Below are 24,768 nucleotides of genomic sequence, written 5' to 3' on the forward strand. Positions count from 1 at the left end.
CGAAATGTGGCAAGAACACAGAAAGATTTTATTTATTTTGCGTAAGGACAGCAACGTGGGGATTTTTTTTTTTTCCAGGAAGAAGTCACATCAGAGCGTTTGTTAAAGAAATACTAAGAGGTAAATAAAATTATATTTAGTTCGTAGGAGGTGACAAACACTAGCCAGGTTGACTAGTGCCTGGCTGGAATTCAGTCAGAAACCACTGTCAAACAGAGTACAAAAATACAGGAAGCAGAAGAGAGAGCGTGCATTCAGGTTGGGCCTTGGCCTTGCTGCAGTGGGCAGCATTTAGCTGTTCATTGCCAGCATTTTTCCAAACTAGCTCTGGACGCAAGCAGAGGTATCCACAGTCAAACCCTGGCCTGCGTGCTGTTGATGTTGCCTGAACCACCTGATCTGGATCTCCAGAAGAACAGCCCCACAACCCCTTACTTTGGATGTTTCACACTACACAGAGGGCCGTTAGCGGCAAACACAAAAACCACGTCCCACCCTGCAGGACCACCACCTCCGGGGCTCCACATACATCCTGTACCGCACTGCAGCCAGGCACAGACATCATGCACAGGGCAGGTGGATGGAGCACAGGCTGACAGAGGAAAGGTGGAGGTGAGTTTCCTTGTAAAAAAGCCTGAGATGAAGCCGGCCTGGACATCAACACAGTGACTTCAGCCCTCAAGTCGAGGATGAGGTCGCCACGAGCATCCAGATCCCTGCATCCAGACCTTCTGGGAGATGTCACATGCAGGGCTGAGCTCTGTGCTGATGCCCTAGATCTCTCCAGCAAGCAAACCCATTTTAATTCACTCCTAAGGCAGACGCGCCTCCTCTCACCTCTCTCCCAGTCCTCCTCGCAGCTGGGTCATCCCTCCCCACAGGGCTGTGTGGGGAGCACCAGTCTTCCCTGACACAGCAGCTCATTACCCTGCCAGACTGCAAGGAGAATTGGCTGCTAGGGATGGAGCAAGTGTGTTTGGGGAGATTTTTTAACCTCTTCTTGCCTTGTTGTGTGTATTAAACCCCCCAAACTCACTTAGGCAGACAGCAAAATTGCCTCCTTTGTTCAGCAGGACATCTAACCAGAATGACCGGAACATAACTGGAGTTATTAACATTTGTAAGCATCTGCAGCCACTTCTGTGCTGTCCATCAAATGAACATATAATTACCAAGTGATTCCCCTACTTCTTGGATGTTGAGTTATTAAGTGAAAGCAAAAAATTATACTGCTCACCTGAGATAAAAGAGCCGGGGAAAGCAGCCGGCCTTACATTAGGCTTTGCTATGCTAACAGTGCTGGCTGCAGTCAGAGTTCCTTCTCTAAGCACTTGAGCACTGTAAAGTGCTTGAGGAGACGCCACCTTCGCCTAGAGAGAGATCTGGGGCAAGATTTTGGAAGAAAGGTTTGCATATGAGTAGCGTGATCACTGCTGGAATGCCAGTTTCCTGCTAGACACACTCACCAGTTTCATGATCAGGGGCTCTGTAACAAAAGAAGATTGACCTGCAGAGCCCCAGCGCTTCACACCACAAAGTGGTGGGGCAATGCCACCTCCAGAAGGAAGATGAGTCACCAGGAAAGAAGGATGGAGCTCCAGGGAGCTCCTCCTCAGCACAGGCCTGCAAACACACCAGAATAATTTGCATTCCACAGCTTGCTTTGCAGAATCCACAGATAAAAATCAGGCTTGGCATGGCTGGGATAACCGAGCAGCCGAACAATGGGCCAGCTGGGGAAGCAGGTACTGGGCCAAACACAAGCAGGCGAGTCGCTTCGGGCCAGGTGGTTACTGGGGCACTGCCCGCGGGGAGGTGAGCACCAAGTAAGCTCAGGTTTGACTGCACGGTGTGTAAACGCAAACACAGGCGGTGTCAGCAGCCCGGCTGCTCCCAGAGCCCGGTTGGGTTTGCCCTATGGTCCAGCACGTGGCTGGGCTGGCTGCAGGACAGGACAGGGGCTGTCCTCGCATCCTGCCCCTTCCCCGGGCTCTGGGCCTTCAGCAGCACCGCACGGCCTGGCTGCCTCGACCTTGCAAAGGGACAGAAGGGGAGTGTGTCCCCGCCAGCTTCACGCCAAGCTGAGGGCTCTGATGAGACTTCCCTGTCCCTGCAGCCATCAGACATGTGGCCAGGCCTGCTCATACTGAAAGAGCACCGGAGGAAGTGGGATTTGGCTCCGTGTGCGAGCAGCGGGGAGCCGGATGAGCTTGGTCTGCAGTACACGACCAAGGCCGTGCGGGTCTGCAACACCCCGGCCTCCCTGCCCAGGAACCTCTGGCCCTGGCTGCCTCAGCTCTGGCGAGCAGGCTGGGGTTGGGCCAGGGCTACCTGCTAACACCAGAAAGGATGGTGCATGGGGCTGCAACACGCTGCCCACCCCCTGCTTTGGGACCGAGGCCACCTCCGCCTGTGACAGTGGCCACACGGGGACTTGTTCCCCACCCAGCAGCTGCTGTGGGTTCCCCTGTGGCCGGGGTGAGGCTGGCTCCTCTCTGGACACAGCCACGATGCTGATGGGGCAGAACAGCCCCACTGCCGTGGGGCAGGGATTGCTGAGGGTTGGTGTGAGAGCTGCAAGGCTTGGGAGCCACCTGGGCTCCTCCATGGTCCCCCGGGCATGCTCCAGGACTGGCACATGGGGACATTGGGGCGCTCCGAGCCCCACAACACAACCCATCAACAAAAACGGCACTCGGGAACGACTTATCTCCATGGTAAGAGGAAGTTTACATACGGTTTGCATAATACTTTGGGTGCGAAGTCTCAGAGGAGGTGCTGGTGTCATTTGTCACCAACTAGCCCTGTGAACGCAAATTGAAGTGTGTGAATCTGCTGAAGAGGCTCCTCGAAATTTGTGAGGGAATTGATGTGGCCTTCCTCTAACAGAAGCACGGGGGAATACAGCCGAGGCTCCCCTCCCTGGGGGGTGTTGCACAACATTTCTGCTGAGGAGCACAGGAGGATTAAGATGACTGGAAAAGCAAAGAGAAGGAGCAGGGAGCACTACGGTGCTGGAGCAGTTTCATCTTGTTCATACTTCCTCCTCCCAGCAGCATCACTGTGCACTGGAGCATTAAAGGCGAGATTTCTTTGCATCTTGTTGGGCCCTGTGGCAAAGGGAGATATCACAGAATCACAGAATCACAGAATTTTCTAGGTTGGAAGAGACCTCAAGGTCATCGAGTCCAACCTCCAACCTAACGCTAACAGCCCTCCACTAAACCATATCCCTAAGCTCTACATCTAAACGTCTTTTGAAGACTTCCAAGGATGGTGACTCCACCACTTCCCTGGGCAGCCTGTTCCAGTGCCTCACAACCCTTTCAGTGAAGAAGTTCTTCCTAACATCTAGCCTAAAACTCCCCTGGCTCAACTTAAACCCATTCCCCCTCGTCCTGTCACCAGGCACGTGGGAGAACAGGCCAACCCCCACCTCGCTACAGCCTCCCTTGAGGTACCTAAAAAGAGCGATAAGGTCGCCCCTGAGCCTCCTCTTCTCCAGGCTGAACAAGCCCAGCTCCCTCAGCCGCTCCTCGTAGGACTTGTTCTCCAGGCCCCTCACCAGCTTCGTCGCCCTTCTCTGCACCCGCTCAAGCACCTCGATGTCCTTCTTGTAGTGAGGGGCCCAAAACTGAACACAGTACTCGAGGTGCGGCCTCACCAGAGCTGAGTACAGGGGGACGATCACCTCCCTAGCCCTGCTGGTCACGCTGTTCCTAATACAAGCCAGGATGCCGTTGGCCTTCTTGGCCACCTGAGCACACTGCTGGCTCATATTCAGCCGACTGTCCACCATCACTCCCAGGTCCTTCTCTGCCTGGCAGCTCTCCAACCATTCCTCTCCCAGCCTGTAGCTCTGCTTGGGGTTATTGCGCCCCAGGTGCAGGACCCGGCACTTGGCCTTGTTGAACTTCATGCAGTTGGCCTCAGCCCATCGGTCCAGCCTATCCAGATCCTCCTGCAGAGCTTTCCTACCCTCAAGCAGATCGACACATGCACCTAACTTGGTGTCATCTGCGAACTTACTGAGGGTGCACTCGATGCCCTCGTCCAGATCATCGATGAAGATATTAAAGAGGACCGGCCCCAGCACCGAGCCCTGGGGGACGCCACTAGTGACTGGCCTCCAACTGGACTTGGCTCCATTCACCACGACTCTTTGGGCCCGGCTATCCAGCCAGTTTCTAACCCAACGAAGCGTGCGCCAGTCCAAGCCAAGAGCAGCCAGTTTCTTGAGGAGAATGCTGTGGGAGACGGTGTCAAAAGCCTTGCTGAAGTCAAGGTAGACCACATCCACAGCCTTTCCCTCATCCACCCAGCGCGTCACTCTGTCATAGAAGGTCACTCTGTCTGCCCCAGCAGCTAGGGGCGAGTTTCTGAGCAGAAGTGCAAGAAATTATGCTTACCTCACTGAAGAAGGAGTCAGCTTCTCAGTCAGCTGGCAGCAAGCTGGTCTGTATGTGAGAAGCTCTGAACAGTCCTTCCAATCATGAGGGCACCGGCTGCCTGTGTGGGCAGCCTTTCCTCCGTTTCCCTGCTCTCCACCCCATGGTGGTGGCTCCGCTCCCCAGGTAACTTCTGGAGTCCCTGAACACGGCTAAGGAGAGCTGAAGAGCTCAACCACGACAGGTCAGCGCCCTGGGCCAGCAGGCTGTGATACTGCAGTTCGGTTTTCTCCCGTCTAGAAGCAGGGAACAGGACAGACACATCCTCCAAGGCATGAGCTGACTCTGAAGTCAAGAGGACAGGTGATAATCTTCAGCGCCTTCCTGGCTCCTCGAAGGATCTGCCCCTCTCTAGCCCGCAAGTCACTTGGTGACAAGAGTGAGGAGCGGAGCTGAGGCCACCAGTGACATTTGTCTGGCATGGAGGAGATTGAAACTGCCACAGCTTCTAGTTTCTAGCCATTCTCTGTTTGTAGGAAAATAAATGGTCAGGGTTTGAGGCCTACAGTATAAATAGAAACAGATCGTATTTATGGGAAAGAGGATATCATATTTTTAGGTAATATTTGTGATTTTGGTGACATTCATGATTTATTACGACTGCAGTGCAGAAACACTAAATCTGCTTTGTGCTTTGGACAAATCACTTAATCATTCTGATTCATGCCATCCAGAGCTAACGAGAAGAGTCTCTTACGCTAAACTTATCGCACATGCGAGCTTTGTTTTGCCAGCCAGGACCGTGCCAGGAAAAAGCAAATACCAACAGATTATAGGCAATGGTAGCGGGTGTAGCAATAAGGATGATCTTGATAATTACGTACCTCCAAGAGAGAGGAGAAACTTGTTTTGACTTGCAAATGGAATAAACCTGTCATAGCTGTGATAGGAGTCACCCAGGCTGGCAAGAAGCAGGTTCTTTTTTTCAGGTCTCTTTAATAAACGGGTACAGTGGAGGAGTGGTGGAAGAGACTGTGAGAAACCCTGCTGGTAAGGCACTTCCCTGGTCCTCCAAACGCTCAGACATCCCGACCTGCTGTGCTTTAACTGAGTGCCATTCCAGGCCCACACAACTCTCCCTTGGCCATCAGTCTGCTACACTCACGGGGGGCTCTGCAAGGCAGACCAGGAACTTTGCAAACCCAAAACGTGACCATAGCTCCGTGTATGTGCAGGACTGGGGACTTTGCAATCTTGCTGCCACATACAGACATCAAACCCAAGAGCAACACCTGCGTCAGCACAAGTCGGAAGCAGGATGTGGGTTAGCCAAAGAAATTTTGCAGAAGATTCCTTCCTTCCAGATTTCTCTAGAAAATCACACAATATAGATGCCACGGCTATAACGACGGCTGCTCCTTCTGTTAAACTACATTATTCTGCAGTTCCCCAACTCCAGTAATTGTTGAATTCAGTCACAGAGCTAGAAAGGACATTGTTCTATTTACTTAATCACCAGTCCACAGAACTGAACGGCCCACAGAAGTCCTGCAGGAAGATGCTCTCTGGGCACACTGCAAATAGTGGATGAAATGGAAACACCAAAAATGCCCAGTTCAAGTCACTTCTACATGTAGGAAAGCAGAAGAATATCATACCTTCCCTTTCAAACTCAGAAGGCTGATTGCCTACTCAAAAGTAGGGAGCAGCCGTGCTATGCCTAACCTATTCCCAGCAGCTAGTAAGGCAAGGAAAAGTTCATCTCTCGGACTTTTATAACAATACATTTGTACAGCAAAGCAAATCCAAAGAGTGTCTGCCATCTCAAAGGAAGGTCTGGTGCCTTTGTAGTTACAGCAGCTCCAACGAACAGGTTAGGCTAAGGAAAAAAGAGCCCAGAAAGTTGGAGCGGGCAGTTAATAGTAGGTAAAAAGAAATTGAATAATGTCCTGGAATAATGTCCTGCCATGCCAATCACCAGCTCAATACCTGCAGGGTGCAAAGCGCCATCCAGCAGGGCAACAAGAGTTCGGAAATGCTGGGAACACACTGAGTGGTGGTGCGCTTGGTTCTGATACTACGTCTCTGAATGGAGACAAACTGAACGTGCCTGTGTTTAGAGCCACTCGTCTGGCTTATGAAGTTATTTCTGTGCGGGGCTGTAACGAGCACTGCACAGTTCTCTGCACAGGGATTGTTTAACCTTAGCCAACCTCCCATACCCGAAAGGTTCATTTCAGAACGTTCTTCTTCGGCCCTTTCCTCGTGTCATTTCTTAACATGGAGGTTACACAATTATTCAGCTGCAAACCAGCTTTGTTTCCATTTTAGCTTGCACAACCTTCTTGTTCTCTTTAAACAAGAACAAGGTAGTGGCTTTTCTTTTTTTTTTTTTTTTTCTCTCCCAACTTTCATTGAAATATTAATAATAAGCCGGAAAATTCCAGGGAGCAGTTCTAAAAATGAGCAGGCTGGATTACTGCACATCAAAGGGAGGCAGGATTTGCTAACTCTTTCGCTTTACATGCGTGTGATTCACAGACCGCTTTATGAAAATGGAAGAATGATTTAGGAATCACTCAGGTCCTGACAAAAAATAAACTAATAGTAACAACCTAATTTCCATGAAAATGGGCTGGTCTCCAAAGCATCTGCCGAGACCAGACAGCATTGTGCTTGCAGCTTTTGTTTGCTCTTCAAAGCAGGTAGAGCCGGGAATGTTCCCATGCCTCATGGCAAGCTCTAAGATGTGGTATGAGACTTTCAGAAGAGGGAATTTCGCATTTCTGCCTGAATATTTCACACTGCAACAGCAAGGAGAGCAGCACAGCACAGCTGAAATGAGGAGACGGACTGAGAGGCAGCAAATGGATTCTGCAGCATTATTGTGCGAGGTGGGGAACTGAGGGCAACCCAAAGCACTGGGAAAGAAGTTAAGTCTTAACTGCAAACGAGCAAGACTTGCACGAAGAAGGATCTCCCTGTCCAAACCTTTTGCAGAGGTGTATCAGGTCCAAGAGCATCGCCCCTGGCTCCCCGAGCAGCCGATGGACACAGCCAGGCCCACAGCCAGGAGGACAGGCGAGAGCGGCCTTCTGCTCTGTGCAGGTGGGATGGGAGAAGCACGATGCACCTCGTAGGGGCTGGCCTCCTGGCTCAGGTGGCTTTTAGCACTTCAAAGCCTTCAGAGCCTTTTCTTTGTGACTCCTACCCCAAGGGAAACAGTCAAGCAGGGCGTACAGAGAATCAGCAAAACCCCTCCTGCCCAGGCATCCTGAAAGGGATCCTTACTGCCTGCCCTGCCAGCAAATCACGCTGGGTGGCCCTTAAGGGCTTTCCTACTCCCGAGGCAGGATTAGGGAAGGCAAGAGCAGGGCAGGCTGTGGGAAATGTCAGGGCCCCGCTGCCGGGTAGCTGAGCCCTGAGCTTGGCCGCGTCCCTGGGCGCAGGTAGGAAGGGAGCCAAGCGCTGCCACCTGCGGCGAGCTGCCACTTTCCCGGGTGGCAAAGTTCAAACACGCTGGGACAGAGCCCTACAGGACAGGGTGCACCCACGGGAGCGAGGGGAACGCACCCAGCCCCTCTCCCATCAGAGCAACCCAGCCAAAAAGCAGCCGGAGATCGCAGCCGCACAGGCAGCAGGGTGGGGAAGAGGGCTGCGAGGAGGGGAGGCCGCTCTTCTCTCCGGGACAGAAAACATCAAAGATGCCCTGAAAAATTAAAAGCTTCTGGACAGACGCTCTCGGTGTGTTTAAAAAAGCACAGCGGGTCAGTTTCAGAGCTCTCTTTCCAAAGGCCTTTCCTGAACACAAAGGGGAAAACACGCGGTATATGCAATGGAAAAACACTGCATGCCTGGCATTTAATATTTTTCACCTGTGACCCAGGACTGATGTCTTTTTAACTCCCTGATTTAATCCAACAACAAGTCTCAGGAAGAAAAAACCTTTCAGAGTTTGGAAAGGAGTTGGAAAAAACTAAAGTCACGCTCAACACTTCCCCTTCCCTGGAGAGATAGGAGTACTGCTTGCCCTTTCCTGACGATAAGCATATCCTGGTGGTTAAAAATACATTTGCTCTTACCGTAAATTCTCCATTAGCCAACTCCTTCAGCCCAGCCCACGGTGTTGGGGTTCATGATTCCTCTGAGACCACGTGTGACAGAGCCAGGCCCGTGTGAGTCCAAATACGCTGGAGAAAAAGCAAAAACAACCGGTCGGATCCTGCGGCCACTGCCTTCACCTGGAGCTGCCATCAAGATCTGTTGAGTGGCAACAACGTTCAGCTGAGTTACCTGCTCCTTCCCCAGGTCCCTGGGGACTTTGCAGTAGTTTTGACTCTGACTTTACAGCAACTTGCAGACAGGAGGTAAAGGGCTATTGAGTTTGGAGCAGCAATTCATTCTTCAGTTAATTCCACTGCTTCCAGTGGTCGCTGTGCCAAAGCACTGAGCTGGCGGCACAAAGAGCAGTGGACGCAGGGCTCGCTGCTCCTTTTGGGATGCTGGGGCCAGCAGCTGCTTACCTGCTCTGCAGAACGCCGTGGCAGCTTCCCCTCCTTCCACACTGCCTTCCTTCTCTTCTTCAACTGGAAACAGCACCTGGTGGAGCCTGCTCAGACCCCTGGGCTCTGCAGAGGCCACAGGTGGCACCTCCTGGCAAGGAGGAACCTCCTGGGAAGAGCCTGGCTCCGCAGGGCTGGGGATGCTCCCCCAGCAGCATCACAGCTCCTAACCCTTGCTAGGGAGAGAGCTGGGGGGACACTGCTCAGGGCAGTAGAAGTCCCTTTGTGCTGCTGTGCTCCCAGCAGTGGGTGACCGAGCTTGCCTGGGGCACAGACATCACAGGGGGCCCAGGGCAGCTTCACTCCCCGGCACTGAGCGCCTCGGCTGAACAGCCCCACTAAATAAACTGCGTCTGGATGTATTTTGAGCCACTTTAGAAAGATAAAAAATAAAATGAAGGGGATAAAGAGGAAGAAATGGAAATTTCAAGTTATACCTCTGCAGTGCGCAAAAGGTAAAGGGAGCCAAGCAGCAATCCTCTGTTAGGATTCCAGGCCGTGGAATAAAGATAAATCCAAGTTCACCCTCGTCTCTTTGTTTCCAAGAAGCAGTAAGACAGAGGAGATATGGCAGAGCCCATCTACGCAGCCATAACCATGGGAACACCAGCAACAAAGGTAAATCAACATTAGATTCCCTATCATCAGCCCGTGTTTACAGTGGAGGCCTCAGGCTCTCTGCACCACACTGGCTGGCGGTTCAGGACCTGTGCTCCGCTTTGGGATGGCTTGTGCACTGAACAGCAAACACCCACCTCTCCCTCCTATTCCCCACTGTCTTTTTTAGTGCTCACAGCACCCGTTTTTGCACTTTCGGAGCCATGGAACTGCCATCCCACCCCGCTCCCCCAGCCAAAGCCACCCCAAACCTTGGCTTTTCTTTGCATCCATCTGGCCGTGCCTCGATGTCTTTTTATTTTAAAAAATGGTACATGGAGCTTGGTGAAATCATGGCTTTTCCTGAAGACCAGAGGTACTGGAGTAGGGCTCCCTCCTCTTAAACAGCCCAAACCCCTTGCTCCAGCTCTGTTGGACCACAAGCAGAGGCAGTGGCAGACACACGCTTGAAGGGAAAAGCCCTACACGAAGGAAGCTGCTTGGCACCTTACAACGCCTGGGTCTTGTCTCTGACCTCAGGAGGTTACACGCACACGCCACAGCATATGAGGGTCGCCAAGTATCTGGCAGCCCTGGAACGAGCTCCAGGTACCTGCCCTTGGGAGCAGTTGTGCTTCAGCTCCTTTGGTCCTGGCTTTAAAGGTCACGTGAAAGCAGCAGTACTTGGGAGGAGTAACGAAGGTGACTGCAGAAGAGAAGAGAGACCTTCAAACAACTCTCCGAGCTTTTCCAGGTGAGCAGAAGCTTCTTCCCACTTGCATTTCCCCTGGCGTGGCCATCACCAAGACTCGCAGCCGTGGGCATTTATTGCCTGGACAGAGCCCAGAGGAATGGCTCCCGCCCCCCTCGAGTTCCCTTGCCTTTCCTCCTCCATTGATTTCCTTTGGGTTTTCCCCTTTGATTAAACTTTTGGCATGTAGGTATGTTTAATAATAAGACAGATAACTCATGGGAGATGATATTTATAAAATCCACTGCATTTTTTTTCATTCTTCATAAGACCTTGAGAAAAAAAATCCTGAATTGCGTTTTTCCTTTCCTTTAAAAATAGAAACAACAAAAAACTGATATGAAGCAGTTAACAAGTTTTCAAACCATCAATGTTTTATTTGGTTAGTTTATTAAACACCTTTAAGACAATTAATTTTGGTCTGTACCCTTCTATAAAATAATTCAAGTTCTGAACAAACCTCCAATACATAAAGCAAAGTTACTTTACCATACGCAAATTTCAGATCAAAATACAACACTCTGTTTTCTTACATTTATAAAACCCGGTCAAATACAAACAACATTAAAAAAGATAAAACACTTTCACTGATCCTTGGTACAATATTACAGCACAATTTGCACAGTGGCAACTAAGTCCCCAAAGCACAATTCAAATACTTTAAAAAGGGAACCTCCCTTTAGTCACCCAACGTTATACTGAACACGTAAACAAAGCAAGTGCTACTTAATCCAGGAAAATTCTCACGTCCCTTTTTGTATCATGTGCGAGCCACAAAGCAATTCTGCAAGCAAGGTTACCGGGAAGGAACCCAACCATTTCTCTGCTTTGCTGTTACAATTTTATGTGCGACTACTCCATGAAAATAAATGGATGGAGGTGGACCAGACTCTGCACTGGGCAACTTATGGCAACTAAAGTAAACCAAGAAACGTGTATTTTTCTAATAACAGATCATAAAGCTCTTAAAAAAAAATAAAATCGATACCAAATTATCTGTGGGTACAATTTGAGTAACTGCCTTTTTCTTCACTTTCAAGACATCGAATACAGACAGAGTGTTTTCAATTGTTGAGAGTTTGTTCCATTGCAAAACCCAGTGTTTCAACAACAGGTCAAAGTGCCATTAAAATTGCACATTTTTCTTCTGTTCTGAGGATACGTGGTAGCATGCAATGTTCATTTGTTACTAGGCCTAAAAGCTTGCACTTAACACTAACCTATGAGCGACGTGGGGTCTCTTATCAAACTGAAACAACAGCGAAAAATAAAACGCGTACAGAAAAGGATAAAACTGAGGCATCGGTTGACAAACATTCCTTGGAAATTTCTACTCAGCAAGCCTTACGATAACACCTCGAGAACAGAAAGTAAAATCAGAGCAATAATGGAAGGGTCCGATGTATCCAACTCGGGTTATACTTTGCATAGGCAGTCAAGGCAATTGCACAAACGCTGTAGTGCAACTCAGAAGGTAGTTTTGCCCAGTTCTCTAAGCCCCTTCGTTGTCCCCAGCCCTCCCCCCCGCCTTAAAACACTAATTTTACTTACAATTCAATAGAAAGCTCTACTAATTTAGTTTCAGTTAGCGTGAAAATGTGTACACAATTAAATGCAAAAAATAGAATAATGGATCTAGCTTCTCTCTCCTCCCTCCCCCAAACTCACATCGTATCCCGTAGGACACCGTACATGTTCTGAAGCTTTCCCTATCCGTTAATGTTGGTATTAGCCCAACAAACGAAGGAGAACTGCATACTGCATAAATAGCACATATTTAATAATGACTGTGTAAACAATATAGGATGGAAAAAAAAATGAAAACAACCTAGTGAGGTACAGCAAGAACTTTATTTGCTAACTTAGTCTTTTAAGTGCAATTGAAACACTGCGCACTGCCCTTCTCAAAAAAGTCTCTCCATAATTAAGCTACGCTACGAGGATTATTCCCGTAAAGCTACATACCCATGTTGTAACTCATCGTATTGACTTAATGCAAATATTTGTGGGGGAAAATTAATTTACAGGGTTAATTAAATCTTTGTAGTATTCAAAAGGAACGATAGTAAAGGGATCCGCCATGGAAAATGTGGTAATATATGTTTTAAAAATATTTCCAATAATTTAAACACAAAACAGTAAGTATATTTTGAAAAATGCATAGAAACCCTGTTAATATAAAAATCCCCACTAAAATTACACAACTAAGCAATTTTAATCTAAATATTTTATGTGCTTTTCCTATAAAGGCCACTTTGACATACAAATACAAAAAAATTTACATTTCTCCCCAAAATAAATAATTTGCTTCTCAATTAAAAATACTGAATATGGAAGCATAACAAACTTCTTGCAGGCCAACTGCTTATCTGCAGTGGCTACTTCTGAAGAAGAAAATCTCCAAATATTGTCAATTACCAAAAGAAATAAAAAAACACCTTCAGACTTTGTTCTGCCTAGCTCTAAGAAAAGCCTGGGGTTAGGGATGGCGAAGTCTGAATCCCTCACACTGTATGTGCCAGGGAGGGAATAGACACAGACATCTGAAGAGAAATTTGCCATTTCTCTCCTGTGCATACACTGAAATCTTTTGAAATCAGGGAAATAAATAAAGGTTAACCTGAATTAAAAGAAAGACAAACTAGGACGTGGAGTTAGGAAGGAGAAGCAGTATGAGGTACACTGTGGATTAAATTAAATGACAAATATAAGTAAACTACTCAGAAGAAGGCATTATAAATGTGAGAAGACAAGATAAACGGGTAGAGGAGAGCAACTCACAGGACATAGACCTGGGGGGAAAAAGTTTATTGATGTTAATAGTATCTAGCAGGGGCACGAAGAGGAACACAAGGAACAAACTTCACTGGAAAAATGACACAATGGGGGAACAATGAATCTTCAACAACTGTCCTGACCACATGGGCATTTATCCCTGAATTGCAATGGAAGCAGCAAAATCAAGCACGTGTACACACGCACAAGCAGTGGAAATGAAAACTTACACTGAATTTGAGACATCACAGTTATGCATCCCTGTAAGCACCAGACCCACAACTGATCATGGGGACATAAGCAAGACCTAGACCTACCTGGAGGGGCACAGCCCACCCCAAATGCCTAAAGCACTCTAGAGCAAAGAGATGCAAACGCTGTGAAGTGGCCCCTGACTTACCCTAGTGGGTAAACTGCACTGGTGGATTTACAAGACAAGTTCCAACCAGCAACAACATGGCACTGACAGGGGGGATACACTTTGACACCACTTAGTTCAGACAAAACACCTAACAAGCTGGACCGAGAAGGCAGGGGAAGGAGGAGTAAAACCAGTGAACAAGAGCTGCATACAAGATTCCTGGGCAGCCATTTAGTACAAGTTCTCCTAACCTTGGATCAAGGACTGGATTAGGAAGGACACAAGAATGGTGTACCCTCTGTACCATAAGGAATCCAGCTCTGGAGCTCTATATTGCATAGTTTGATTGAAGACAGAGTGCTTGCTTCTTAGTTTTCACTCTAAGAAAAGACATAGGACAGAGTGTTCCAAGGCCTGGCCCTCAGTGAAGAAAAAAAAAAAGCAAAGACTCAATTCCCACACAGAACAGAAAGACACACAGAAAACGTATGCATATAAAAAGCCTGGAACAGTAAGCACATCTGTAATGCAGAATTTGAAGCATGACAGCTGGATGATGGGAGTAAACCGAGCTGTCAAGCTGCATAGAGTGATGGTAAACATGACCAGGTGAGTGTTTCTACCGTATCACTGACTTATTTGTGTAGAAAAGGCGACGATATATTCTGACAATATGCTGATAATCATCAGTACCTTACATTTGACAGAAGGCTGAACCTTCATGAGAGCGGTAGCAATATGCTCAGGAAAAGCCTGACATCCCAACACCCTCCTGCTGCTTGGCTCACGGAATACTGGTTTCATGACTTTGTTAATCAAGGCAGTTGTTATTTTGTTTTCCTATGCTAAAAGAGAAGATTGGTATAGTACAAATTTATACTAAGTAAGTTAGCCATCATTCACAAATGGATTTTAATTCTTTAGTCCAACCCTGCAAGATTCATGGTACTCAATAAACAAGGTTTATAGAGAGAAAACTCTGAAGGTAGAGCATCTAATTTGAATAAATTTTACTTAAATTTTGCCTTCAAAAGAAAGATCTCAAATTATCAGGCTCCAACTTCAGATTCCTAAACATTAAGTAAGCAAACTGGGAGGCAACTACACATTTCTGTTTACTACAGAAAAATAAAAGGGAGGGTGGAAAACCAGGCAGCCAGGAGCTCCCTGGATAGTTGGGCCTACACTTGTCCTATCCCGCAGAAAAGGCTCCAGAGCCTCCAACACTTCGATTTAAATCCAATGTGTTGGTCTAGTGTACTTAAGTACAATAAAACACCACATTGGGTCTCTGATAGCAGTCAGCCCACAAACTTTACGGGCAGCAGGGACATCTCCTCAGCCCTGCTGCTGCGGAGCAGCCGCAAGGCTCAGGCTGCACGCAGGCTGTGTGCAGACCTGGGAATGGTGCTCCTCGTCAGCCTTCCCGAAAATAAGGGGATCAGGGGTGTGGAGGCTCAGTAGGGCTCCCTGTGTCTCTTGTTTTCTGGCTGTTTCCCTGCGTGCTGCAGGGAACGCAGCAGCTCCTCACGAAGGCCACCAGCCTGTGGCTCCTGGACAAGGCCAGCCCGGGCAAGCTGGGGTTGCCTGGAGCACAGCACCCAACTGAGGCTGTCTCTCGACTTTTCAGGAGTTAAAAGGCTTTTAGATTAACAACTGAGGAATGTTACACCCATGGGACTGTGAAGCCTCTGCAAAGACAAGGAACTTGACGCTGAAGATAGGCCAGGTTCACAGAGATCTCCCCTGATTCTTTCTGCTGCTTCTGACCTCCACAGAACCAAAATCTTTCAGCGATGTGAAGATATCAAATCACAAAGCTGAGCTGATGATAGGGATTCAACAAAAATACAGAGACCACTACAAGGGCAACAACAAGGTTCCTACCCAGGACTAAAATTCAGCTCTTTCCTTCACGGCTCACATCTACAAGAGCCTCCTCAGACCACCAGACTGGGGCCGCTCGATGGCCACCCCACAGCAGCATTTGGTGGCTCCTCTTCTACCTCCCAACCGTGGTTGAGCCTTCTGGGGTGACGAGGACATTGCCAGCCATTTGCATGCCTCAAACGAGGGCTGAGCACATCAAATTTGAGGCAAAAATCCTACCTCAGGCCTGGCCCAACAACATCCAGATGCTCCAACAGCCGCATAGGTCAGCATGTCCCAAAGTGGGAACAACACAGCCAGGTCCTGGGATCTAGCCCAAGAAGATTAATATTTACTGAATAGCCACCATGATGCCAATAGAAGGCTCTGGAATTAGTAGCTAATTGGTACGGCCTGCAGGGACATGAATAGCTCCTTGTTTTATCCCTACTATTTGTGCGTGGCCAGTACAATATTTGCTACGTTCAATTCAAAGTTAGTATGAGCTGCTACTTAACATTTTAGAGGAAGATTTCCTTGTGAAGCATTTCTTTTTGTTGTTGTTGTTGCCTTTATAAAGGCAGAAAAAAGGCAGCATTTTTCCCAATTACATTTTTTTATTATTAAGGCTATTAGGAAGCTGTCTATGAAAAGGGATTTTTTTTTTTTTTGAAGGACTGAATACTCAAAACAAAAACCAGAACAAACACGAGCTGATTATCAGCTCACATTGGTACTTTAATAAGTCAAGCACAGTGTAAGGAATTCAAAAATATGTCAAAATAGCACCTTTAGAATCAGAAAAAAAAGCACATATATATATTTTTAATTCTTTAAACTGATGAAAAACCTACATACTTGAAGGTCCCAAAGAAAATGACCAAAATATAATCTCAGGTGCAGAAAATGTGTTTATTTGGACACTTTCTCATTTATTTATACAGTAAATGGGGAATTGCATGTAAGGAAGTCCAAATTTGACCTTACAGATAAGTCAGTGAATCTCTCTATTGAGAAAATGGATCAAGTTCACAGGCAAAACAGTGCAGAGTAGAAGCAGAGAAAAAAAAACATCTAATCTGTCTTTAAAAAGTAGACCTCTACATTTTAGTTTTTTTCCTATTTAAAAATCACCAGGACAGTCTTTCAATTGCTAGCTCATTTACAAGTATAACAGTTACTTTCAAGTAATATAATTTTTTATTTACTTTTACAGCAGCTGCAGGTCAACCTTGGTCTTTTTGTACAGAAACATGCATTTAAAATGAAATTAAAGTAAACTGTCCTTGGACAATGGCATCATTCTGCCCTGCTTCTTGTCTGGTTTTATTTTTTATTGAAGGACAAAATGTAATTTAAAAAAAATGATTTGACAAAGTGCAAAAAAAAATGAGGTAGCTGGGAATAGGGGCTTCCCCCCATGCATGGACCAAAAGGCAGACTTCCAGCCACAAATAACATACACGGGAGCGTGCTACACGTGTTCTACGTACAGGATTGCTTACAGCTGCTCAGGTGATCTTTAACCTGCAGACACCTCAGTTTTACAAGCTTGATGAAATGTCATTTCATCATCTATTAAGCACTCTCCCCACATGCACTGAGTGGCGTTAAAGGATGCTAAGATGTACAAGAAGCCAGTGCACAGGAAGATCAAGTTTGCATGGACTTCCTCCGACCTACAGCAGTGAAAGCATTGGATTCAGAAGTAAATTTGGGGCAAGAGTGAAATCTAAGTCCTGCAGGTAAGAGCAAATGCCAAAAAAATATGAGGCCAGAAAGCAGTATTATGCAGCAAGGTACGCCCAGCATCTTTTGGTTTAACAGGGCTTCAGGTGAGCAAATTCTCATCCTTGAGACTTTCCTGACTTGAGACTTCACCTGAAGACAGGCAACATCCCAGCCATGCTTCCGCACCCCAAAGGCAGCAAGGGGCAGCAATTATACCAGCTCTGTGCCAAAAACGGCCTCTTGCCCAATGAGATGCAAACAGCAAGGCCATGCACAGTAAAAGGAGAGTCTTGCCACTATACAAGTAATTTTCCTCCCCAGTTACACTGTGATATTAAAGACACCTCCTTGAAGTCTACCAGAACACAGCTTGTTGTTTAAATAAGTTAAATTAAGGTATTGACATATAACCATAAATTGCAAAATATAGTCTCAGACCCCTAAATACAAAAAGCAATTACAAGAAGTAAATCATTAGGTTTGGGAAGTTAGTGAGGACAAAAACAAAAAAGCCTAAAATTGACTTAACAGCTGTTTCCCCAACTAAACAACAGCTAGAACAATCTCAGTCGCTGCAGGCAATCCAGAAGAGTCCTTTGGACTAGTTTAAGACCAGTTCTGAAAGATTATGAGAAAACATTTCTTAAGAGGCTACCCCTTGGTTTCCTATCAGCACAAAACTTTAACAAGATCTTCAGCTGCTCTGTTCAACATGAGCACCTTGCCAGATACTCCCAGTGTATTTTTTTCACTTATTCCAATAATTAAATACACTTTGCTTTTTCTGAAATAGTGAAAAACATGACAAGAAAGATCATGCTTTCCTACAATTACCTGTAAATTCACAGAACAGAGCTGCCTAGCTGAAACTTTAGCACATGAGATCATTAAGTTGGGAAATTCAGTAACAGCCAGTGATGTCTTTTTAGCTAATTTCCTATCACATAAAGAAATTTATACTTTCCAAAATGGCTCTTGCTCTTTATCAAGTGCAATATTGTTCCACATTTTTTTTCCTATTCTGAAATTCATGCAGGTGACAGCAGATTTCAGAAAAACAAAAATTATACTCATAAAAGCAGCCCACTGTACAGCCTGCTTAAATGAGCCTCTTCAGGCTCTGATTGGGTTTAAAAATACAAACGACAGAAACTTGTCCTTGACAAAACCAGAGGATGTCTTCGCATTGACTGAAAAGGAAAGGAGGAAAGGCAAAGAAAAATCAAGGGCATTAGATGGTGATTCAGAAGCACCTAGCATTAAAAAATTACATGTTCAGGTTTTAATCAATAAAATAATAGATGTTACTTACATTGGGGATGCTTCTTTCTATCCTATTATTGTAATCAAATCCATCAGCTTTTACAAGGGCTCAGTACTGTCTCATTTCATTATGAAAATTCAAGGGCATAGGTAGGCAATGGCATTGAGCATGTTCATTTACTGATGTGCTCTGGCAGGTGTGTATCATTTACACAAAACCCTGCAGAAATACCGGGCAACAAGCTTTAACCTTTTACATTGAAAAGTTCCAGTCTTACAGCTCATTTTTCAAGACATTCAATAGATTATTTCAACTAACCTTCAAGTATTATTCCTAAACAATCTGACTCTGTGTTATGATTATTTTTGTAACTTGTAAGCAGCTATCCTGAACAAGCTATTTTAAAAACTATCTTTTCAGATTTTGTATTATTGACAAACTTACAACATAATCACCTGTTGGTAGCAATTTATAGTTTAATGTTCCTATTACCGTTAGTACATTTTAGCAAGTGTTTATCTGATTAGGCACTTAGAATGGTTTTAATGTATTCTTTCAGATCACTTGTTAATCAAGAATTGAGACAACTGATTACCAGAGTGTACAGCAACACGCAGGTTACCAAGAGTCACACAGGACACAGCTGATCAAACATATTACCTTAAAGCTTCATTGCAATCCTTCCTATGGTAATAAATTTCTCGGGAAGAAAAAAAAAGGATGCTTGAGAGCAGATATTCAACCTATCAATAAACTTCAGAGTACAGATGTGATCTCTAAAGAAAGTGAGCAGCGCTTCACCCAAATCTTACTGTTTTTACAGTGGTATCTCCCAGTCAGCTTCTGCTAGCTCAGCTTCCCAATGTCAAGTGATGACACAGACCTCCGTACTTTTCTTTCCAAAGCAGTGTGCCACGGAAGTGCAGACCCCACCAATCCAGCTCTCGACTCCAGTAACAAACAAGGAAGGGCAATAGAAAATGGCAAATGCCTGAAGGCTACAGTACTAGTGACTGCAACGCAGGCCTTAACTCATCCCTCAGCAGTAAGAGAAAATACTCCAAGTTAACATGGAATCAGTAGCCTCTACCTGAAAAACAAGCATGTACATATTTAACACAGCCCCTGGAAAAGCTGTTTAATTACTCCAAAAATGAGAACACAACCCCCAAAACCTTAGGGGCAGGTAGGATCCATACTCTACAGCAAATAAACTCTTGGGAAGTATCACTCTGAGTGGCACAAAAACATCCCTTCAGTAAAATCTTCAGTATGCCTGCGTCCCTGGTTATATTCACATTTTCTGGGACACAACTTTCCTTCTGCAGATAAGATTAATTCAAACGAATTGTACTTTATCTAAATATGTATAATTTTATATACTAAAACCTATTGTCAGCTGCCATTCATTATATACTTGCATGGCACTAGTGCTCCAATAAAGAGCAGCGTGTCCATATGCATCACATGGAGTGATGGCACAAGGCAGCTGTGAAGAGTAACACAAATCTGCAGAACAGTATTACACAAAAATTAAAAGATTTACAGTGTTTTAAGTAACATTCATTAAAAAAAAAAAAAAAAAAAAGTAGTGATTCTTTTTTTTTTTTTTTTTTAACACAGTGAATTTTAAGCATTCTGTGTTTTAACAGAAGAGTTGAATTACTGTTATATACAGAGGAAACCACAAGTTTGGCACTTGGAACAACTTGTGTTTGTTATTGCATCCTGCACTTTGCATGGCAAATGCGCATTACCCAAAACCAAGCAGGCTGTACAGACACTGTATTTATCGAGCTGACCAGAGGAACTGCAGTCAAAGCAGGGAAAACATTCCCTAAACCCCTCAATTTTTACACTTTTGCATTTACCAAGTCATGCAGGCACAAGAAATACTGGAGGGAAAAAAAAAAAAAAAAAAAAAAGAAAGAAATTAAGCTGCCTGATGCTTTCTGGAAGGAGAGTTGATAAAAAACAAAGCCAGGCACTTTGGTCGCTTTAGTGAAAACACGTATTTTTCAAACATATTTTGAGCAAGAATTCTGAATCAGAAGGCAGAGTGCGACTTGCAAGTCTTGTGCTGTCAAAATCAAAAGGGCTATGACCTGCCTGCAGTTATTAGTGAGCTGGCTCGTAAATTTGCCTTTATTTTCAGATTCACTACTGTCCTTTTGTTTAATTACATATTAATTTGGGTTCAATTCACAGATGATGTACTTCAAAGCTACTGAAAAATCAAGTGACCAGGATCAGCTGAGTCAATACAGCATTTTCAAAAATCTAAAACTCTAGGGATTGCTGACAAACTATTTAAAGACAGACAGACCGACCCTGCTGTACTACAACAGAAGATTTCAGGATGTCCCTTTCTCAGGTTAGAAGGAGAAGGAGAGTTTGGAATCCAGTGCTGACTACTTAGGAGCACGAATGGCTCGACAGAGGCCAGGTGAGGAAGAGAAAGCCTGCCTGCTGCATACCTCCCTCACCTCTGTAGGCTGAAGCCTCGTGTTTATGGCGTTCTTTCTTTTTTCCACTTGTGCAGTCCAACTGTTGTGCTTTACCCTTAGGTCAGCAGTTCTAGAGCCTTTCCAAAACCAACCTGTTGTACACGGAGAAAAGGAGGAAAAAATCTTTTGGGGGAAATTGTGGTGGGAGTTGGAGTGATGGGAAGAAAACCACTGCTATTCCCATCTTCTGCGACCTCCATCCCATAATTGAGAAACTGGGAAAAAGGGTGCCTACAAACCTGATCCCCAGAAGCCAGCCAGCAGCACAGGCTGCTGGTTAAGAAAAACATTCAAGAAGTAATCTGTGAAGGAACTGGCTGGACTGAAGAATGCTGATTTGTGAGCTGGAAGGAATTAAGTTGGAGCAGCTATTGAGGCTACCATGCCAAGCAAGGACTACTTAAGCAAGTTGCTAAGCTGCCAAAACATCTGCAACCACCTGGATTGCAAACTGAGAAAGTTCAGGAGTTGCTTCACGCATGGTTCAGCCATCACATGCAGGGTACATAGCTGCCAGGAAAGCAGAGATGGCTGGGCAGCAGTGTCAAACCCAGACCAACACCCTGCACACTCGGCACCTCTGGAATCAAATCCTCTACCAAAGCAAACCACCTTCCACCTCACACCGAGACCAGCCACCCAGCTCAGACACCACCACCTGCACAACAGAGCTCTCCTGGGGAAAAGCAGAGCCTGGGCTTTGAAGCCCAGCTCCAGACCAGGCAGGGATCTCACATCCCAAGAGAGGCACTCATCACCGAGCTCGCCGATTAGAGCTGGAAAGACCCTGAAAGATGAAGGGGTCTTGCCAAAGGGGTGGCTTCCCCTTGCTGCCCTTCTCCTTCACCCCACCCTCCTCTGCGCCGAGCCCCATGCGCCACCAGCTCTCAGCTCACCAATGCAACACAAAAATCTCGTTCATCCTGCTTGAAGCAAGGCCAAGGAAGCCAGGTCGGAGATCTGAGGAGTGCCCGAATCTTTGACTTGTGCCTGCACATGAAGCTCAAGGTGACAGCATCTCTAGAGGCTTGGTCCCTGACCTCCAACCACAGAGAAAGCAATGTGCTAAGAAATTAAGTTTGTAACTGTTTCAGGTGAGGAGACTTGAGCTTCTTGGTCAAATCTAGCTGAGTAAGGGAGAACATTTGCAACACATTCTGGTTACCAGCAGAATTGCTTGCTTTATTTACACTAAAAAAAAAAAAAAAAAAAAAGAACAAATACCTACTGTAATCCTACTGTAAGTGTAAACATCTTGTTCATAACTTTAACCGCAAAACACTGCTAATGTATATATGATTTGGATTTATTTTGTGCATTTATTACTTAGGTTTTCTGGACACTAAATGCCCACTAGTGTACTAGGGAGCTAGGGACTCAAGAGATAGCAGCCAGCACTAGTCTAAATAACATTTCTGAGAGTTTTCTAAGCCACTTAGAAAAACTAAGTTCAAAAGTGAAACAGATGCTTAGAAACATTCAATCTCATCACTTTTGGATATAGGATCTCGGCACTTTGTCTAAGGAAAAATTAACGTAAAATTTTTGGAAAAGGGAAGTTTTACAGATAAGCTAACAGCACTTGATTCATTTCACAAGACAGCTGACGATGGAAATAGTGGTTCACATTTCTGTAGTAAAGCATTTATATAAATTTAAAATCTAAAGACATATATATATACACACACCAAGTTTACTGCAATGCATAAATATATAAACGTTTTAATACGCCAACTAATATAGGTCAGAAAACTGATGTATGTAATTCAAGTTTTGCAGCACTTCAGCACTGTAAAAAATAAAAAAAATAAATAATTGTCAAGGGATTGACTGCTGCCCTCTCTTGTTGATTTATTTTCACCCCTTCTCTCAGAATCAGAGTAATTCCAGCTACACATCAGCACTGTGGAAGGACTGAGCAGGAGTAAGTTTCAGAATGTCTCTTCAAGGAACATTTAGTTAAATACAGCTATTGTACTAGTCTGGGGTTGTTCTTCAGCAGACCTAAGATGATTCAGTAAAAATGACACAGGTTTACACTAACAACTGAGGGCAGAGATTGGCTTGTCTGAGGTCCACAAAATTGCAGAGTGGAAAGTATTTTATGTAGTTATAATACTGGTTATACAAAAACTCTTTTTCTGAAGGGCAGGAAGCCTCATTTCTATTTCCACCTCTCTCGCTTTATTCCTTTTAAATAAATATAGATTGCATCCCACCCATCACAAACAACAGTGACATTAAAAAGTGAGGTAAAGTGTTCTACCAGCCGATTTTTACTATGAACAAAAGTCAGTTAAGTATCACTACCGATGTGAACAAGACTTGCTAAGAAATAAAATGCAAGATACTAAATTCTTCACTATAACCACACCATAAAACCCAGCTTTCAAAGTCAAACAGCAGGAAACGAGACTCTGCACCCTAGCATGGAAATTATTAGTAAACCAACTTTTGATCCCAATTTAAAATAGCTGTACTGATTTTCCTTAACTGATAGTCCAAAAAAAAAAAAAAAAAAATTCCTTGTCATATTTTACCTTTGTTCCAACAGAGATAAAATGCATCTTCCTATAATCCTCAATCTTAAAAAACATTTTCCTAGTTTTCACGTGATCTGAAGTAAAAAGGAACATAACCTATTTTCTTTAATTTCTCAAGTTTTGTTGTCTTTTACCAAGAGCAGCAATTGTCATGAACTGTTCCAAACGCCACTTCCCTTTACTTCAAGAAAACAGCCTCTAAAATCCATGCAGGAACACATGCCGCCCATCTGTACACCAGTTCACCAGGCTATTCAAATGACAGCGTAGAAAAAAGTTTACTTCTCTACAGTATACTGTATCCATTTTAGATTAGTCCATTTTAAATATATTAAAAATATTTTTAGGAATGAAAACATTGCAAATGAATGAAAAACGTATGTACACACCTCCACCATTTTTAGGCACAGACCTTAACTTTTGAGGAAGGACTAGAAGTAAAAGGTGCAACAACCAACGTCTCCGGCGGCATTACAGTCAAACAACAGTCCTTGCAGTATACCAGGGAGGTTGGTTTTCATATAGCTTCTGCGTATTATAGCTATCCAGTCCGAGATAGCACATTTATTCTTATCAGTTCCCCTCAGGGGAAACGCACCTTAGATCTTTTTTTTTGCTTTTCAATAACCTTTGCCAAAGGAATACCAATTCACACCAGTTCCAGACACAGCAAACCTCCTTCAATAACACGCTTTAGAGTCCAAACGGTTACGACTGAAGGTGTTTCCTTGATTCCCGTTTTTTCCCCCCTCTTCTTTTTAATGTATACGTAAGTTATTTGTCCCCGAAACAAGAACTGAGACTCAAGCTTTTTAAGCATTTAAAACAAAAACAGTTACCATACCAAAGCACAGCATACAGTGTAAGTTTCAGTTGTAATTTCTCAGCTTTTCCTTTATATAGAGCTATATTATGGTGGACTGCGCAGAATTCTTCCAGTCTCCTCCACTGGCAGCATACAGATCACGGAGAAGGTACACGAATGCGGAATAATCCCTGCTGAAGCTGCAGTCGGAAGAGCTTGCAGTTTGCGATCCGCAAAGCTGCACAGCCAGTACGGCGAAGGTCCGATGGAAATAGTGGCTTAGTGCGCTGCCAGGTTCCCGTGCTTCTTTTAAATTCTCTAACATAGTCATAATTTGTACCTAGATCCACACACACAAAAATAAAATGCTTAAAACATACAGTACCCACCAGCACACTTCACCTCTAAGGCAAACACAAGAGCATGCACAGGACTACAAATCAGGTTCTAGATATGTGCCTCAAATTATTCTCAAAAGCAAAAGGTGACATTTCTTATCTAATTAAACCCACCGCACCAGGAATTTTGCTGTTTCACATTTCTGTAGAAAGCCCTGTTTTACACACAGGCATGAAAACATGCAGTCTTCCAAATGTCTTTCCCAGTATGCAGCCA

At 45.0% G+C, this 24,768-nt stretch overlaps 1 protein-coding gene across 1 annotated transcript in view; it reads right to left on the reverse strand.

The window, feature by feature from the left end:
• Positions 1-10,651: 10,651 nt before the first annotated feature.
• The window catches only part of GAN (gigaxonin), a 39,429-nt gene continuing 25,312 nt past the window's right edge, over positions 10,652-24,768 (reverse strand). Inside the window, exon 11 of the mRNA XM_084533902.1 lies at positions 10,652-24,493. Within this exon, the coding sequence (XP_084390028.1) occupies positions 24,312-24,493 (182 nt within the window). The 3' untranslated portion in view covers positions 10,652-24,311. The remainder of the gene's footprint in view (positions 24,494-24,768) is intronic.

Source organism: Aythya ferina, assembly GCF_964211825.1.
Source record: "Aythya ferina genome assembly, chromosome: 12".
NCBI lineage: Eukaryota > Metazoa > Chordata > Aves > Anseriformes > Anatidae > Aythya > Aythya ferina.